The sequence below is a fragment of the Neolamprologus brichardi genome, chromosome 8, assembly GCF_056152115.1.
Source record: "Neolamprologus brichardi isolate AB-2024 chromosome 8, ASM5615211v1, whole genome shotgun sequence".
NCBI lineage: Eukaryota > Metazoa > Chordata > Actinopteri > Cichliformes > Cichlidae > Neolamprologus > Neolamprologus brichardi.
In genome coordinates, this window is record NC_142111.1 from 3,126,815 (window position 1) to 3,146,924 (window position 20,110).

Consider the following 20,110-nt stretch of genomic DNA (forward strand, 5'->3'; position numbering starts at 1 on the left):
TTCTCATATCAACTGGATTTACCACAGATGGACTCAAATCAAGTTGTGGAAACATGACAGGAGATGAGTGGAAACAGCAAAGCTGTGAATACTTGTGTTCATGTTACATACACTTGGTTTTGTTCTTTCTTTTTAACACATTTGCAAGAATTTTAGGAACCTTCATCATGGGGTGTTGTGTACAGAATATTGTGGTAAAGAAATGAATTTAGTTCATTTTGGAAGAAGGCTGTAACGGGACAAACTGTGGAGCAAGTAAAGAGCACTCTTCAGATGCACTGTATTTATAATCAAACTTGTAAAAGTAGTTTCTAAGAGTATAACCACAGTAATAACAAAACCTTTAACCAGAAGAAGCAGTTGCCACACACTTAAACATTAAAGACAACTATTTTGTCCCTTATGTTCAGCTTTGACATGCCATTGAGCCCTTTACTGGTTTATATACTATGCTATACTATGAAAAATCTACTGTTACAACAGGATGTACACGTCATTCTAGCTCTGACCTTTAAGCTGCCTTTACATATTGTAATCACCCATGGAAAGAGTCGATAATCTGCAGATTAAGCGTATCTATCTCTGGTTAAACAGGTTCTTTGTCCCTATAGCACGAAATAGCAGTCCTCCTGGAATGTGAAATTAGGGAAGTTTGGGAGTGTCAGGAATAAGTGAGTTTCTGATATATAGTATGTAAAGCTATAAAGGTGACATGCTAAGCTAAATAACGTGTGTCGCTAACTCAAAAAGATACAAATAAGTCTGTAATACTTTGCAAGAGTAATGAAGTAAAATGCATGAAAAGTTAAAACAGACTAGAGTTTTGGTTTAGCTGAGATTTGGGAACGTGACTCGCCTTGAGGGCAAAAGCATGAGCGCAGTTTGAACAAAGGAGCTTCAGGTGATTGTCGGAGGACATTCCAAGTCTCGTGAGCCTCGTGACTTGTGTGTCCTCATAACGGTGTCAGAGGACGGCTGATTAAAGAACATGTTTGATTTGGTCTGATTTGAACAGGCGAGCACAGAAGAAATTAGAGGCCTGGGAAACAGTGGTGTGTTGACACACTCACACCATGAGTCAACAAAGCCGCTAAGGTCTCTGCCAATAGTAACACTCTTCTGTGAATGCCAGACTTTTTTTTAAATCTTTTTATTCAGGTGTTGAAGGTCAGCAGTTCTTCCCAGTATTTTAAGGCCATAGTTAAAGAATAGATGTCTGTCTGAGGATACCTGGATCATAGTGCGCTAAATGACACTAACATTTTGCAGTGTGTGTCTGCATGGATGGAGGGCTTACACAGGAGTTTACACTTTTGGTTATTTCAGCTTCACGTGCTTTAATCAAATTATTCCTCTTCTTTATCTTTCCAGGATGCTGATCTTGTTCATTAAAGCAAAAGATGTTCCTAATTGGTGGGGGTACACGCTGGCCTGCCTTATGTTCTTCACAGCCCTGCTGCAAACCCTCATACTCCACCATCAATTTCAGTACTGTTTTGTCACTGGCATGAATGTGCGCACTGCTGTCATCGGCGCTATCTACAGGAAGGTATGCAGGAAACAATCACATTAGATTTATTTTGCTCTGCAAACAAATTACATTCATATTTAAATTTAGAAGGGAGATATCAATTGCTTCATAGAAAATATTCTTGTGGTGTTAAGGGTTTTTTTCCCTGTTTGTTTGTTTTACAGGCACTAGTGATAACTAATGCAGCCAAGCGTTCATCTACTGTGGGAGAGATAGTCAACCTGATGTCTGTGGATGCGCAGAGGTTCATGGATCTGACCACCTTCCTTAACATGCTGTGGTCTGCCCCTCTTCAGATTATGCTGGCACTATATTTCCTGTGGCAGGTACGTGCACAGATTGTATTTGTGTTACACTGAGTCTTCTCCTTATGCCAAGGGGACTTTATTTAATGCACTCATGAGAATAACAGCTAAAATTTACTGTGATTCGGAAGCTGTCTGACCATTGTCGGTCACTGAGATCATCTTCGTCATCTTCCAAGCTATGACTTCCATTCAGCAGCCTGTCAGAAAAATGTGTGGTTTGTTTGGTAAGAGAGCCTCCTCAACCACCACAAAGGTGAGGAAGGTAGGAAGTGAAGGGCTCAGGAGGAGCTGAACAGGCAGAAGAGCCGCTGCGGCCGACTTTGCTCAGTTTTTATATTTGCTTTTATACTTTTATGACTGTTTATGTCTAAATTTTATCTACCATGTTTGCTATATATATTTTTTTCTTATGTTTTTTATGGTATGTTTACGTGTTACTGTCAGGTGAGGGTCTGAAAGGCGCCTATAAATAATGTATTATTATTATTGTTATTGTTATTATTATTTGGTGTTGGCAACAGCATGCCAATACCATGATGCAACAAAACCTGGGAAGAAGAAAGAACCCAGTTGGTTTAGGAAGGAATCTGAACAGGGGTGGAGGAAACCTGCACAGCTAGAGACAGACTGTGACAGGAAGGGGTGTGGGCTCAGTGGGAGAAGGGAATGGACTGGAAGGTCTCGTGGTCAGAGCTGTGGGAAGCTGAGCCACACTGGATCAAGTTCTTTATCCAGTCAGTCTACAGTTTCCTCACCAGACCGTGGGAGGTAGTGGTTATCCAGGACCTGCCACGTTTTTATTTACACTCAGGAGAGTTCTTCTTTATTTTGTATCATAAATTTAATCATTTGCTGACTCTTGTTTATTTTACAGATCCTCGGTCCATCTGTGCTTGCTGGGGTGGCTGTTATGATCATGCTGATCCCTTTTAATGCATTTATCGCTATGAAGACTCGAGCCTATCAGGTATTTTAGTGTAAAACAAACAGAATGAGACATTTACACAACTGATTTGCTTAAAAATAAGTTGCCTTTGTGTTTTAAGTATCAAAATTCACAAGTAAAAACAGCTGGTCTCACCATCATTGTCAGGTGGAGCAGATGCAGCACAAAGATGCTCGTATCAAGCTGATGAACGAGATCCTGAACGGCATCAAAGTCCTCAAGCTGTACGCGTGGGAGAACTCCTTCAAAGAAAAGGTGCTGGCCATTCGGCAAAAGGAGCTTATCGTGCTACGCAAGACGGCCTACCTCGGAGCGCTGTCCACCATGGCCTGGACCAGTGCGCCTTTCCTGGTAGGCTTCCCCCAAAAAACTCAAGAAACTCATGAAGTAAAGTTGACTACACAGTAAATCTAAACAGGATGAAAACGTGTTCAAATTTGACAGTTTATTATTATGACACCACTACAGGTTTCAGCACTGCTTTTTGTCTATTATGGTTTGTTAGTAAAAGCCTTGACAAAGAGCTTTGTCAGTTTCTAGGTCATATTTTAATAACTTTACTGGCTGGAAGCTGCTTTACATTAACATGACTTTCATTTCCAACTTGTATAAGAATGTCACATGTTGGCATTATTATTAAAAATCTCCTCGTTAGGGGTTTTAGGCCTTGATATGAAAATATTTGGATTAAGATTATTTGCAGATACGATCACACTAACCCCGTTTGTTTATTTAGCATTTACAGTTTAATTTACATACACATAATTTACTCTAATGATTGATGATGATTCTAAACATCTCCCATCAAAGTTTGTTAAGCAGTCTGAAAAGCTCTGGATAAACCTACAATTCAATTCAATTCAATTCAATTCAATTCAATTCAATTTTATTTATATAGCGCCAAATCACAACAAAAGTTGCCTCAAGGCGCTTCATAGATACAGAGAAAAACCCAACAATCATATGACCCCCTATGAGCAGCACTTTGGCGACAGTGGGAAGGAAAAACTCCCTTTTAACAGGAAGAAACCTCCGGCAGAACCAGGCTCAGGGAGGGGCGGCCATCTGCTGCAACCGGTTGGGGTGAGAGAAGGAAGACAGGATAAAGACATGCTGTGGAAGAGAGACAGAGGTTAATAACAGATATGATTCAATGCAGAGAGGTCTGTTAACACATAGTGAGTGAGAAAGGTGACTGGAAAGGAAAAACTCAATGCATCATGGGAATCCCCCGGCAGCCTACGTCTATTGCAGCATAACTAAGGGAGGATTCAGGGTCACCTGGTCCAGCCCTAACTATATGCTTTAGCAAAAAGGAAAGTTTGAAGCCTAATCTCGGTCTGTCTCCCGAATCCAAACTGGAAGCTGGTTCCACAGAAGAGGGGCCTGAAAACTGAAGGCTCTGCCTCCCATTCTACTTTTAAATACTCTAGGAAACAGAGTGACTAAGTATTCTGGTGCACTTGGAGCCACCACAGAAAGTTTGTGTCCCAATTGCAAAAGGCTAAAATATTAAGAAAAGTGTGATTTTGAGACAATATTGGAAGAACCAGAGTGCTTCTAGTGCTTCGACTTTCACCACTCAGCAGCCGTCTTTCTGCAGCGGACTAACAAAACCACAGGAAACTGAACTGAAGCACGTGTATATACACATGGCCTTACCCCGAGGTCAAGTTTCTGTGCAAAGAAAAATGGAGAAAAGTCTTCATATGGCGTGTGAGCAGCGTTTCTTTTCACATGTGGTCATGCCTGCAATTGTTGTCTTCTTCAGGTCACATGTGAGATTTTGTGGACGCATGTTTTATTAGTTGGGTAAATGAGCACTTCAGCAACCAAAACAAGTGTTTATCTGTGTCGATGATAACGCCGTAATGGTGCTGTTGATATTTAGATCCTTGCTGAGTCACCGACTGTCTGGCATCACGGCTCTGCCTCCTCTCTGCACTACACCGATGAACCTTGATGTCTGAGTGGTCTGCTTTTCCCATGTGTTTCCAGGTTGCCTTGACAACATTTGCCGTGTATGTAACTGTGGATGAAAAAAACATCCTGGATGCGGAGACGGCCTTCGTGTCGATCTCGCTTTTTAACATCCTTAGGTTTCCCCTCAACATGCTTCCCCAAGTCATCAGCAGCCTGGTACAGGTGGGAACCTTTTTCACCTCCTGCGCTGTGTTCGTGTGTCGGGTTTTCTTTAGCAGAATTCATTGCATGCATCTGTTTGTTCTGCATCTCAGGCGAGCGTCTCATTGAAGCGAGTCCAAAATTTCCTGAGTCATGATGAGCTGGATCCAGATTCCGTAAACAGAAACAACACAGTCACAGGTGGAATTAAACACTTGGATTAACTTGTCAAAACTTTGCTTTGTCTAGTCATTTAGATTACATCATGCTTGAGTTTAAGTTCACTGCTTTCTTCTTCACCTAGTGACTCCTGCCTGGCCAGTTCTTGGATGACTTGGACTTTTTTTTCACTTGTGTCATTTTGTTGCTCAACAGAGTTTGCAGTCACGGTTGTCAATGGGAAATTCACGTGGGGCAAAGACGACGCTCCCGTTCTACACAAGTATGCTACGAAAGCCACACGTCGTATTTTTATATTCACCGTATTTGTTTTAGTAAAATGTTTGATTGTGTGCTTGCAGTATTAACGTGATGGTGCCCCAGGGCTCCCTGCTGGCTGTGGTGGGCCATGTTGGCTGTGGGAAGTCTTCCCTGATCTCAGCATTACTGGGTGACATGGAAAAAGTGGAGGGAGAGGTTTCTGTTCGGGTAGGAATTCCCCTAGTGTTTTTTGAATAACAGCAGGTGGTTTTGACTAGAGATGGCACGATACCACTTTTTTATGTCCGATACCGATATCATAAATTTGGATATCTGCCGATACCGATATGAATCCGATATAGTGTGTTTTTTAATCAATAAAACGTTTTTTTAATATCTTGCTGCATTTTGTATAAGTTTATACTCAAGTTTAAATAAATAACAACACTAAAGCTATTCTGTTATACCTGCATGTAAAAAATACAACAAAATATTTCATAGTTCAGCAACACTGATCAATCTAATAAACGTAAACCTGCTCCATCCTCCCTATTCTGGTATTTTAAAGAGTACTTAGCAGAAATATTAAGCAACCTAACTAATAGGGTTGCAAACTCCCAGCAAAAAAAAAAAATAGGGAACCACCCCCCACCCTCCAGCTCATGATGCTTAATCGATGTAATCAAATTTAATTTGATGCAGGGGGAAAAATGCACAGAAAGAAATTATTTTTCAAGAATAATTAAATAGATTCAACATCTTTCTTCAACAGAATTGCAGACTGCACAGATGGTATCTTCCCAAAGGAAAAAGTAGTATAGCTTACTAGGGTCTATTAGACTTAGCAGTTACTATATACAGTAATGACTTCTATATATTTTACATCAGATTCAAACTTTGGGTGTAAGAGTCAGATAATTATTAAATAATTAAAAGCTAGATATTTTAAATGAGAATAAGAAAGAAAAGTATGTCTTTGTGCCCCCTTTTCCCTGTTCATGCCCTATCGGCCCCCCTGGCTAAACTTTGCTAGATCCGCCCCTGCACAGTTACCAGCCGTCAGCTACGTAGAAAAAGATCCTGGTGTAGAAAGTAATATTAAATAAATTCTAACAACAGCTTATCAAGCTTAAACGTGCTGCTGTTGTTCAGCCGCTGGTTTCCTCTTTCTGGTGAGAAGTGGGCCAAAAACAAAGAAGAGAGACGGACTCGCGACAGAACATCCGATCAGCTGATCATTAAGCAGTTTCACGATTGAAGTAGCAGCAGGAGAGAGAGAGAGAGAGAGAGAGAGGCAGTCCCTCCATATATCTGTTGTTAAGCTTAACGTGGGAATGCTTTACAAACATTCAGAGATGAACTTACACACTTGCTTTACTTCTCTCTGGGAAAACTTCCTCAGAGATGAAATGCTGGTTTGCTAGCAGGCTACAAATACACACAGCGGCTCTATCACGTGAGGCATACTGCTGCGACGTGCTACGGTTATGAGCCGAGTTACGCCGTGTAGCAAGTTTTTTGAGGTGCTTGTTTGATATTTAATGGATCGGATTACATTTTTTATTTCTCGCCGATATCCGATCCAGTAATTTGGGTCAGTATCGGACCGATACCGATATGTAATATCGGATCAGTCCATCTCTAGTTTTGACCCAGTTATTGCAGTTTTCCTTCCTGTAAAGTTTCGCCATTTGATATTTTCGTGTGAACACTGGATCAGTTGGCCAGACGCAAAATGAAACGGCTCGTGTTTAATGATGGAACCATCAAATAGTTGTCATCAAATCTTTTTGCTCCTTTTGACGCAACTTTGAGATCTTACTTACTAAAAAACTCTGATAAACTCAGTAAACTCATTTTTAGATATTTGTCCTCTGAAAAGTTGCATTTATTTACTACAGCCAAGTGACAAATAAATAAAACAAAACAGACAAAACAAGCATTTTCAATTTCCCGAATATCGCTGGCATAATGAACATTAATATCTGAACTTCTACAAATGTTTTTCATTTTATGGAATGTTGATATTTGCATAAACCTCCAGTTTATGTCTGAAATGTTGCGTGTAAACATCAACACAGATACTCAAGAATGAAAAAAACGACTGTAGCCATTGTGCCTAAAATTAATGACACTCTTTGATCTTTGTGGTTCAGTAACAGTAATGGTGGGAAAATGGACGGTCACCGTGACGACACCATGCAGCTGCTTTAAAACCAGACGTCACGCACGAGGAGTGGCTCTGACAAGTTGCTCTGTTTTAGATAAAGGACACAGAATATACTGCAGCCCATAAAGTCTTCAACCTTTTTACCAAGATTACAAAGCAAATGAGCTGAGGGCTGCTCCCTAAAGGTTTCTCCATAAGGTTGCCCCGTGCTTTTCTTTGAAAATGATGCAGGTTTATGGGACTTGGCTTCAATTTTCTCAATTTTTAAACATTTTTGTTAATTAAAAACAGTCTACATAATACATTTAAGACCATAATAATTAACATAAACGTGTATTTAATGTATGGGTACATTCATTCTTTAAAATATTGCGTTCAAAAGAGTTTGAAGAGTTTGACATTTTGGGAAAAAAATGAGGAGAGCTAGGAGTCTCTTAGCTTAGCTTAACTTAGGGTCAATTCTGGAAGTAATAAAATATAAAATCCAGTTATAGAGCTTATAACTTAGTTATAATAATGGATTGGATTTATATAGCGCTTTTCAAGGCACCCAAAGCGCTTTACAATTCCACTATTCATTCACTCTCGCATTCACACACTGGTGGAGGCAGCTACAGTTGTAGCCACAGCTGCCCTGGGGCAGACTGACAGAAGCGAGGCTGCCATATCGCGCCATCGGCCCCTCTGGCCAACACCAGTAGGGGGTAGGGTAAAGTGTCTTGCCCAAGGACACAACGACCAGGACAGAGAGCCCGGGGATCGAACCGGCGACCTTCCGGTTACAGATACGCTTCCCCTGAGCTACGGTCGCCCAGGGGAGCTCAGGGGGTTGTACTGTACTGTAAAGCTTAGTCTTGAGTAGAATATATGTGTATATTATTATTATTTCAAAAGGGCACATCAGTCCTATTGCAGTGGGAATCATCTCTAGAAAATGTGGCGTGGTTTATTCTGACAATAAAAGGTTTCCTATTTGAGGAAGTGAGAAGAACCTGGTTGTTTGTCTCTATCCTCAGGGGTCAGTGGCTTATGTACCTCAGCAGGCCTGGATACAGAACGCCACCCTGCGGGACAACATCCTGTTCGGGAACCCGTACAATGAGCAGAAATACAATTCTGTCCTGGAAGCGTGCGCCTTAACCCCAGACTTGCAGGTGCTGCCTGGAGGAGACATGACTGAGATAGGAGAGAAGGTACAGAAGCACAGGCAGCGAGTTTAGTCTCCTTGATTTTAATTTTTTATCTCTTTCTGCATCTGTTTTATTTATTTTCTCTCAGCACTTGTTAAAGACTTTCATCAAAGATCTCTCCTGAATTTATTGGATACTCGTTGCTAATGTAATCAGGCTTCCGATTCGAGGAACTCTGATATAAATTCAGCCTCGGCCTTTTTATTTGGTTTTTGTCCTGCAGGGCATCAATCTGTCTGGTGGTCAGAGACAGAGGGTGAGCCTGGCTCGAGCTCTGTACAGTGATGCTGATGTCTATCTGTTGGATGATCCGCTGTCCGCGGTGGACGCCCACGTGTCCAAACACATCTTTGACAACCTGATCGGCCCAGAAGGGGCTCTGAAGGGCAAGGTGAGGAGACTCTAAACCCAACTTCTGTCCTGGTTAGTTTATGATGTAAAGGTTCTCTGCAAACAACACAACCAGTAAATATGACACGAATCTTTGTTCTATTGTGTTGTAAATGAAGTAAATGAGTTTTACTGCTGAAGTCTACTACTACTAAGTGTCATTCACCCAGTCACACACAGCGTTTTATCTAATATTTGCATACACTCACACTCCGTTCAGTAACTTACACGCCGATACTTCCAACACATGGCCTGGAGGAGCTGGGCATCGATCCACCGGCCTTCTGTTGGTGGACATCAGGTGGTTGTCTGGCTCTGTGCGACCGTTAGAGTCTGAACAGTTTCATGTACTTGTATTTATGTACTACTTTCCTACTCTTCCTGACCACTCAAAGTGCTTTAGACCAGCGGTCCCCAACCTTTTTTGTGCCACGGACCGGTTTATGCCCGACAATATTTTCATGGACCGGTCTTTAAGGTGTCGCGGATAAATACAACAAAATAAAACTAGTACCGGTACCGAAAAAAAGAAAATTTATTCATAACACACGTGAAAAGACCCAGGAAAACCGAGTTAACGATCAAAACGATAACAAAATAACGCTGAAAACCGATAAAAACCCTGAAAACTATACATTTCACACCTGAGCCTCAACTCTCGCGGCCCGGTACCAAACGACTCACGGACCGGTACCGGTCCGAGGCCCGGGGGTCGGGAACCGCTGCTTTAGACTACCATTATAAACTTCTGCAGTTCAGTGTGAAATGGACAGCCTCGCGGAGCTGTGATTTTATCAGAAGAGGAAGTTGTCTTATCTTTCTACTGGACAGGAAGTTTTATGAGGTGTGATTACTTTCAAATCTGCTGATTCTTTTATATTTATGACACCAGTTTGTAAAAAGAGTAACTTTGTGTGGCAGAGTTCTGCTGGAAGTAGTCATATTCAGACGTTACTGAACCTGACTAACAGCTGGCATTCAGGTTTTCTTTATTTATATACTGTACACTGCAGTATCTAATATAGTATGTACAGTTGTATCTTTTTCTCCCTCATTAGTAAGATGCTGCTCACTGTTCTCTGCCGGTTCATTCGTTTTTTGGGTTGTTTGTTTGAACTATGAACCAAAAGTGCATTCAGCTAAACTGTAATGGCTGTAGCTTTTAAAAGTAGGAACAAGAACCTAAAAATTACACAGCGGTTCAATATTTTTTTTAAAAAATGAGGGGAAGGGTGTGGAGACCTCTGCCTTTTGGTGAAATTAAATGCAGGTGTTTCCTGTCAGGTGTGAGTGTGCGTCCTGTATTTATTTAAGAAACAGGGATGCATGAAAAGGAGAGTTGAAAGGAAATTATGAGTGCATGCACACATATCTCTGAGCTTCCCAGAAGATGAGTCGTTGTGATAATCTTCTGAGATTCAATCGTCACACATGGCTTTGTCACCTCAGTGCTTTCTAGGATTAAATTGCTAGAAGTTGAGAGAAGTTTATTTTTGGCCTCACCTGCTTCCCATCACCCAGATTCAGCAAATTCAGGATGTTTTTTTTTTTTTCCCCCAAGAACCAAATCTCAAGAAAACCTGAGTCATGCAGCAAAACATACATAACATAACAAAACATACATAACATAACAAAACATACATAACAAAACATACATAACAAAACAAAACATACATAACAAAACATACATAACAAAACAAAACATACATAACAAAACAAAACATACATAACAAAACATACATAACAAAACAAAACATACATAACAAAACAAAACATACATAACAAAACATACATAACAAAACAAAACATACATAACAAAACAAAACATACATAACAAAACATACATAACAAAACAAAATATACATAACAAAACATACATAACATAACAAAACATACATAACAAAACAAAACATACATAACAAAACATACATAACAAAACAAAACATACATAACAAAACAAAACATACATAACAAAATATACATAACAAAACATACATAACATAACAAAACATACATAACAAAACATACATAACAAAACAAAACATACATAACATAACAAAACATACATAACATAACAAAACATACATAACATAACAAAACATACATAACAAAACAAAACATACATAACAAAACAAAACATAACATAACAAAACATACATAACATAACAAAACATAACAAAACATACTTAACTTGCAAGTCATTCTTCATCAGAACGGTCAAATACAAAAGAAATCGAATGTTTTGGAACAGCCAAGTCAAAGTCCTGACCTTGTAATAATAGAAATACCATGAAAGTGAATATTTGGAATCCAGCTTGCTCTAAAACTCCTCTAACCTAATGTCCAGGACAGATCTGCGGTTCCTGCAAATGTGGTTTTCGAGGTATTGTTGCACAAGGCTGTACGCAGAAAATAAGCGCTTTCCCCCTTCCAGATGGACAATATTAATTTTAATTTAATTTTAGTTCTATTTAGAAAGAGGGACAATACTTATTAATGAACATTTTAACAAATGTAAATATGCCAGATTATAGCCTTGGGCTAAATCATATATTGGATGATCTTCCTCAATAATTAAATCACTAAGTCTAATATTTTCATTTTCGGCAGCTTAATTGGTCTTGTTCTACTTTTAGAACTTCACATCATGTTTCAGTTCATATTTAAACAGAAATAGAAAATTGCTCTCAAACCCATCCTGCAAATTGTAATTGTCATGCTGGTTTATTGCATGACAGAAGTAAAAGTTTCTTGTGTTTGACTCCAGACACGCATCCTGGTGACACATGGCATCAGCTTCCTGCCTCAGGTGGATAATATAATGGTGATGGTGGATGGCCGGGTGTCAGAGATGGGCTCCTATCAGGATCTCCTCAAGCAGAACGGAGCATTCGCCGAGTTCCTCAGAAATTATGCCCTGGAGGATAATATGGAGGAGGACGAGGCCAGCGGTACAGCATTTCCTCCCCTTACATATCGCTTCACGTTGGTGCAGAACGGATTGATGGTTCAATAGCATCTCATGCTGGTTTTCTGCTCTCACAGATGAGATCATTGAAGATGACGAATTGTTCCCCGACGACGCCCTTAGCAACCACACAGACATGGTGGACAGTGAACCAATGATCAATGAAGCTAAAAGAAGTTTTATAAGGTAAATTGAAAAAAACTGGATATTTAAACTTGGATGAGATAAAACGGTTGTTGCATAAACTCCAAACTTTGTCTTTTTTTTATCAGGAATTTCTCAAGAATTATGAGCTTTTTAAAACATTAAGCGAATTGAAAAATATGGAGTCATTTTGCACAAAACAGCAGTTGAATAAATGCATTATCGCCACCAGATATCCTGACCCTGTTCAGTAGCGTGAGCTCATTGCCCTGCGCCTCTTTTAACAGGCAGATGAGCATTATGTCCTCAGACGGAGAGAACCCCAGGTCCCGTTCAGTGAGGAGACATGGCTGCAGCCAGCGAAAACATTCAGAGACGCAAGACAAGAAGAAACCGCGCGAGATGGAGAAACTCATCCAGGCAGAAACAGCAGAAACCGGCCAGGTCGGTGCATCATCATCTTTTTAACCTGCAAATATATAATTAAAGTTCTCCACCTTTGATCGTCCGACCCACGACTGCTCAGCGTTCACTGCAACATAGCAACCTGGTATTCACTGGTTGGACCACATCGACCCCTGAATTATCTTTTGTTTTGATCCCAGGTGAAAGGAAAGGTGTACCTGGAGTACGTCAAGGCAGTCGGAATACTGCTGTCAGTGGTCATCTGCTTCCTGTACGGCTGTCAGAGCGCTGCCTCCATCGGAACAAACATCTGGCTCAGCGAATGGACCAATGACGCCGTGACGAATAGCACCATGGAAAATGTTCAGATGAGGGTGGGGGTGTACGCGGCACTGGGGTTTGCACAAGGTAAGACACGCTGATGCTGAATGTTCATTTAAATGCATGTATTGTATGCTGAAATGCAAACAGCTGCCACGTCGGATTGTTGAACCTGAATGCCTACTTTATACTTCCACTTCCACCCTCACAGCTTTTTCTTTGTTTTACTGAAATAATCGGAACAGATTTGCTTTGCAGCCAGTTGAAATGCTTCTCTTTTGTACAGTAAACTCTGGAGAGATGCTGTGAGCCAAAGGAGAGTTAATCTGATTACAGCATCGTTAATTGGAATACACTGAGCATTGTTCTTCTTTTTTTTCTTTAACTGCGGCTCCTTTCATGGTGAACTGCTCCCCTGACTACCTCACATTCAGGACAGAAGCTGCCCATGTCTATTTATAACAGCTGCTTTCTCATTCTACAGTGAAACTTTCCTCTCCCTAATCAATTTTTCTTCTGCTCCTGTGGTTTAACCTAATCCCAGGTATCCTGATCATGATTGCTTCCTTCACATTAGCCATGGGGAACATCGGTGCAGCCAAGAAGCTGCACTTTAACCTGCTCACCAACAAATTCCACACGCCCCAGTCTTTCTTTGACACCACCCCTATAGGACGCATCATCAACCGCTTCTCCAAGGACATCTACGTGATAGATGAGGCTCTGCCGTCCACTGTGCTCATGTTCCTGGGCACCTTCTTCGTTTCTCTCTCCACTATATTAGTTATTGTTTCCAGCACACCCATTTTTGCTGTTGTCATAGTACCCCTGGCTGTCATATACGTCTTTGTCCAGGTACTTGGGTGGGGTCGGGTGGCAGTGTGGCTCACGTGCCAAATGTGTCCTCTCAGTTCTTCTTTTCCTTGAAAATGTGGGGCTCTTCCTCTTCCTCAAGTGGCATGCTGCTTGCATGTTTGCCGCAGCGAAATTTGTAACTTTCAGGTTTGGCTTGTTTCCTCCGTAGCCTGCAATGTTGTCCATGATGAGCACCTCCTGCTGTCATTTTTTCCTTTTCAGTTGTAAATTCACTTTGCTCTTTCTCCACAGCCAAAACACTTCCTGTCCTGCCTGCAGCTTGTTGCGATGCACATGCACACACACACCTCACAGATCACGCTCCTAAACACATTCACACCATCACTTTATCGAACAAAATCAAAGTCAGTCAGTTTTTAGTGATCTATACCCCCCTCTAGTGGTGAAGCACTGTTAACACAACTAAATAAACTTTATTTTTTATCAAAGGCCAGTGTGACCTCACCTTCTTAGGTGAAATGATAGCAGTATCTCACATTTCTCTGTTGAAGTTAATGAAATTTTTAATTATTTAGTCTTTTAAAATTTCCACATCTGCTAGTTTTCCATTAGATATTAAAAGTAAGCACCATGTGCACAAAAGGGAAGCATAAATGAAAGAATATGATGATAAAATGCCACTTATGAGGTGTATAAGTGGCACCGTTGAGGACTGAGTCTGGGAAACCTGCACTGACACTGAAAGTCGCTGTCTCACAGGCTGCTCATCCATTTAACGCAGGCGCTATTGTGTTGTCACACCTGACCCCCTCCCCTCCTGTCTCGCAGGTGCGCTGCTGTTGATTAACTGCCTGCTGTGCCGGGCCTACAGTATGCTGCAGGCAGCCAAGCTCACACACCGCAACTTACTTCAGGGGGTCCTGCGAGCTCCGCAGGGCTTCTTCGAGAGCACCCCTACTGGGCGGTTACTAAACCGCTTCAGCAAAGATGTGGATGCTATAGACTCCCAGATCCCAGACAATATTGACATATGGATGCGCACTTTCTGGTACACACTGAATGTGCTGCTCATATGCTGTGCCCTCACCCCAATGTTCCTCATAGTCATAGCTCCGTTAATGGTGTTCTATTGGTGGGTTCAGGTAAATAGGAAAAGAGTCTGCTAACTCATTAATATAACATGCATGTCTGCGAATGCTGTTGAGTGTGTGTGTGTGTGTGTGTGTGTGTGTGGTAGTAAACAGCTGCATGTGTCTGAGGCAGTGATCGTTGCTCGTCTAGATTTAGCTGCTGTGTGGTTCGGTCTAGTCCAGTAGTCATAAACTGTTGTGGCCTTAGTCGCTCAGTGGCCAGTCTGTAGTGTAAGACTGTGTGAGCCGTAGTTATTTCAGTTGTTTTATGGGTTTAAAATGCAGCAAACCGTCAGTTAAACTGTTTTTTTTTGCTGTAATCGACAAATGTGAACTGGATTACAGTTAGTGCTGGGCAGTATGACCTGAAATATCTATCACACAAGTATTTGCACAGTAGATCATAATACCGCGGAAGCACTAGCTGGTAGTCGGGCCGTACGTGTCTTAGTGCAGTTGAACATAATCCACAAAGTCCGCTTGTAGTCGAAAAACAAACAGGCAACATTTATTTCCACAGTTTTGAAATACAGTGATCCGTTTGAATGTTCATGTACACTGCAAACACGGTAAGAAACTGTTTTTCTCCACAGCTAGTTAAAGCCCCCGTTGCTCCACACTGCCCGTCGCGAACGCCCCCCCGTGCACAGTTACCGTGTGTTAAAGGAACAGTACGTAAAAATCAAATAAGGCAAGAAAAAATACAATTTAACTGTAAATCTTACGCTAAACAAATTATAAAGTAAAAACTGAAATTCCCCGTTATCTTACACTTATTCTTATCCAAAATGATTCAAATTATTAACAAATATACACTCTGTGCAATCTGAGTAAACTAAGAGATGATCAGACCTTTATCCTATACAGATCATGTTGTTGTTCTTGTTATAGTTACTGCATGAACACATCTGACCAATCACGTCACTGCATTTGGCACTCATATCTCAAAGCGCGTATTATGGTAAAATAATAGTACTTTGCGAGAGACACAGCTGTACGCCGCTCCAAGTCAGTCAGCTCTGTGAAATGATTTCTGTGTCGTCAGATGCTGTCCCAACAATGTTCAAATAGCCCCACTGACATGCTGAGATGTGTATGAAAGCTTCAACTCTGGAATCAAACCGTGAAATTCTCCCCGCCGCTGCCTTCTCACGCGAATCGGATAAAACCAGAATCTCAAGTTTCTTCCTTGTCTTCTTCACAAACATCAGGACCAGCTCGTTTCACGTCTACGTTATTTTTTTCAGTGAACTCGTTCGGTTCGGTGTGTATATGTTACAAGTTCATATCTGAAAAATTCAGAATTTCGTGTCACTTTAATGGGCGTAATTCCTAAAATTCCTGTCAGTTCTGATTCAAGAATTGATATGATGCCACTTTTCGTTACTTTAGCAAGTCAAATAACAAAAAGTTTTCATGTTAGTGCTCCTGCATACGAGCTTGTGAGTGAAGCATCACATTTATAAGTTATTCTTCTAAACTTTGTAGCCCAAAAAAACACCTGTTAGCCCTGAGAAACGTCTTTGTGTATCAGATATAAAGGTATACAGCCCAGCACTCATTACAGTCGATCCACGGAGGCAGGGCTTCTCTTAGGGCAGAAATAATATTACTAACTGCAAATCAGATGTTGATAAAGAGCCGTGCATGTTTTTCCTGCTTTTAACGTCGTTCAGTGTGTCAAAAAGAAACGTATCTGTTCCTCTGCGAGGTTTCATGAAGCAGTAAAGAACAGTTTTTAAGGAATTTCTATTTTTCATTTCGCAAAACATATTTGGGCCTTTGCATTTTAAATTAACTGTCATTGTTGGCCTCATATATGTTGTCCCATATACACCACAAAAAAATACAATTGGGGTAATTTTGGCTAAAATGCTGTCAGGTTATTTCAATAGATGTGTTGGCCCCAGCCTTGAAGGATCCAGTATAATTTGGTTCTAGTTTGGGAGCTCGTATTACTTATTAAAAAGCTCATGCATAAACTACATTTCTTTATTTACATCCTGTTTTTTAAACAATCACATGCACAAAAGATGAGTTGCTTCACCGAGGACAGGGCAAACATTTCTGCCGTGAGAGCAGCTCTTTCTAATCTGTTTAGTGGTGTTGGTGGTATCTCTATAGAGTGTTCAGCACTGCTGTGTTAATATACGTTTTAATAAATGCTACGAGATATAATCAACACTAACATTCACAAAATAAATTTCTGCTGATTACGTCGTCAATTTTAAAGCCTCATAGAAAAGGTGGTTGAAGAAGGTATTTTAAATGCAGTTTTACATGTTAGCTTTTTGTCTCAGTGCTCAAGCAACACTTTGTTGCCTATATGCAGTTAAAGGGCAAACTAACAATTTTAACACATGGTGTCCTTTTTGCTTTTCTGGTATCAGGGTTATCTCGGCTTTTTATTGCATATCACAGGTTTATCTAACTCATCGGATGAAATTGTGCAGTGTCAGCCTTTTGTCTTTCAGTTAAGTGTGCAGGCATTTAGTGAAAGGCTCAAACAGCTGTTCAATAACTAGGTGACTAGAATATGAATGAGTATGAATCTCTTTTTGTCAGGTGCCAACTCACTACAGGTTTTTCTTATAGGATTTTGAAAGGCTTTAGGACAGGGGCGAGCAACTCCAGGCCTCAAGGATCCTGCAGGTTTTAGATGTCACCCTGGGTCAAAACACCTGAATCAAATGATTAGTTCATTACCAGGCCTCTGGAGAAGTTCAGGACATGTTGGCTGGTCTGCAGCCTTAAAGTACGCAGTCTCAACGATCTTCAAGGGCCGCGTACTTAAAGACCGCTAAGGCCGGAAGTGTGAGGCTTGTGAAATGGGACGGTCTAGCCTCCGTTGCGCTGCCCAGGTTGCCTAGTAACCATGATACTAACAGCTGGAAACGTTTCATACAGCTTTGTTTGACAGAAATGAAGGAGAAACTCTTTTGTTCATTTGTTTGTTTGTTTCTACATGAGCTTTGATCATTCTCTGATTAAGCTCAGCTATTGAACGGCGTATATTTTAAAGTAAAGGCTTTAAAACCAAGTTAGTACAAACGTCACTAATGTCACATAACTTTGCCGACATGTGGCCAACAGTAATGTTTTAATGTTCTTCGTTATTAAACATTTGCACATAAATAAGTGACATAATATTCAGTACTTACTTAAAGTTTACTCTTCAGGCGCCCCTCATCCGCCGTTTTTTTTCCCGGCAAAATTATCCACACCCACCGCCGTGCTATGCATTCTGGGATATGTTAGGCCACGAAGTCTACACCGCCACGTCCTTAAAATTCAGGGAAATGAAGGACGCATTTGAGGGCCGCGTTTCGAGCAGCCTTTGAATTGGGACAGCCTTCGTCGCGTCGCTGTGACGTAATCGGCCTTAAAATGCGGCCTTTAAGGCTGCAGACCCTGAATTGGGACACAGCAGTTGAGGAGGTCATTTAGCCATTTAAATCAGCTGTGTTGGATCAAGGACACATCTTAAACTTGCAGGACACCGGCCCTCGAGGCCTGGAATTGCCCACCCCTGATTTAGGATAATACAGTTAGGTCTGGAGGTGACTGGGAAGTGACACAATTTTCACAATTTAAGCTCTCTGATGCCACAGAAGATGTAGTAGATGAAGAAAGTTGTCTGTTAAACTTCAATGCTTGGCTGAATCTGAGTGAAAAGCCCAGCAATGTGAGACCGTGTTTACGTAACAGCCTGTCGGCAGAAAATGTAACTGCATATTATCCACAGAAGATTGTAAATGTTAGTGTTAATTTACAGAGTAATCAGACCCAACAGAAGCATGTAGATGGAGAATAACATGCGATTCTGCCAGTGCAACAAAAACGTGAGACATTTCAAGGACAATTCAATTCAATCCAATTCAATTTTATTCATACACAAATTGGAGCAACAGTGTCAAGGCGCTAGATCCTACAATAATACATTCAGAGAAAAACCCAACAATCATATGACCCCCTATGAGCACTTTGGCGACAGTGGGAAGGAAAAACTCCCTTTTAACAGGAAGAAACCTCCAGAAACCTCAGGGAGGGGCGGGGCCATCTGCTGCGACCGGTTGGCTCCAACTCAACCTGTGATTTAAACCAGTGCCCAATTCTTTTTAATGTTGAGACTGATCGCTGGTTTGCACCTTGTGGTGAACCCTCTATATTTACTCTTGTGGCATCTCGATTTATCATAGGTGTGGATAATGATTTACGGACATCCTAAAGAGTGTTATCCACGTTTTGTTTTTTTTAACCATGGAACGAATCCTGTAATCATTCATCCATTATTTTTGTTTTCTGCAGATGTCTTTTTTTTTTATCTTAGTAAGTACACATTAACTCTTTTAGAATGAACTAAAATGTTTATTAAGCCATTAATCTTCCTACAGTCCATTGTAGTCAAAGGGAAGCCTGATTAACCTAAAGTGGGCTCATTTAGCCACATGTTGTGCCATGACCACATCAGGTATATACGTCTCATATTCTAACCTTTTCCTGTGTAACTAATAAAAATATCTATAACATAGGTTAATTATCAAGTCACATTTCACATCATGAACATATAAAACTGTCTATACAATTTATTTATTTTTGAATAAATAAAATTGCATCTTTCATTTCAAATGTGGCATAAAGGGCAAAAATGATAAAAGTTGCGTCACTGCCCAAACATTTGCTTACCCAACTATCAGTTTGTCTTTAAGGGAATATTCTGTGTCCTCACTACGTGATACTAACTGCACACTCACACAACTAATATGAGCTTAACAGTAACACTAAATGTTGTTCCTGCAGCTTTGTCATGTCATCCACTTTGCATCGCTTGTCTCTCTGCCGTATTCGTCTTTAATCTCACTGTGCTCAGAAACTACCAAATACTCAGAAAAGCAGAACTATCGCTTCAAGCTTCTAACACTTATAATATTACGGCTGTTTGTGTATAAATTTGATTTGGATGCAGATATATGTGTAATGAAAAACAAAACACCTGCAGATCAAAATCACCTGTTCTGTCAGCTTTGTGGATTTTATCAGTGAATCTTGTTATTTGTATTAGTTTAATATTATTATCAGTGCTTAAAAGCTCAGGGTCAAATATCTGCAGTTGCTTTGTTAACATAGGCTTTCTTCATTACTGTGTGTGGGTGTGCGTGTGTATGCGTGTGAGCCTGTATTTGCATCATATTTAAACATATCTAAGCACATGGAAAGCCTTGTTGTGTTTTAACATTGTCTGTTTTT

At 40.7% G+C, this 20,110-nt stretch overlaps 1 protein-coding gene across 3 annotated transcripts in view; it reads left to right on the forward strand.

Moving 5' to 3' along the window:
* abcc3 (ATP-binding cassette, sub-family C (CFTR/MRP), member 3) overlaps nucleotides 1–20,110 on the forward strand; it is a 68,553-nt gene that overhangs the window by 40,944 nt on the left and 7,499 nt on the right. The window contains exons 9-23 of one of the 3 annotated variants that reach the window (XM_087845273.1): nucleotides 1,372–1,549; nucleotides 1,696–1,857; nucleotides 2,714–2,806; nucleotides 2,933–3,136; nucleotides 4,784–4,930; nucleotides 5,023–5,110; nucleotides 5,285–5,351; nucleotides 5,431–5,557; nucleotides 8,516–8,692; nucleotides 8,913–9,080; nucleotides 11,847–12,030; nucleotides 12,125–12,233; nucleotides 12,479–12,635; nucleotides 12,797–13,004; nucleotides 13,462–13,772. In XM_087845273.1, the coding sequence (XP_087701399.1) occupies nucleotides 1,372–1,549; nucleotides 1,696–1,857; nucleotides 2,714–2,806; nucleotides 2,933–3,136; nucleotides 4,784–4,930; nucleotides 5,023–5,110; nucleotides 5,285–5,351; nucleotides 5,431–5,557; nucleotides 8,516–8,692; nucleotides 8,913–9,080; nucleotides 11,847–12,030; nucleotides 12,125–12,233; nucleotides 12,479–12,635; nucleotides 12,797–13,004; nucleotides 13,462–13,772 (2,380 nt within the window). Of the gene's footprint in view, nucleotides 1–1,371; nucleotides 1,550–1,695; nucleotides 1,858–2,713; nucleotides 2,807–2,932; nucleotides 3,137–4,783; nucleotides 4,931–5,022; nucleotides 5,111–5,284; nucleotides 5,352–5,430; nucleotides 5,558–8,515; nucleotides 8,693–8,912; nucleotides 9,081–11,846; nucleotides 12,031–12,124; nucleotides 12,234–12,478; nucleotides 12,636–12,796; nucleotides 13,005–13,461; nucleotides 13,773–14,561; nucleotides 14,876–20,110 lie in introns of all 3 variants that reach the window. The other 2 variants (XM_087845272.1, XM_087845274.1) reach the window with 2 other exon arrangements.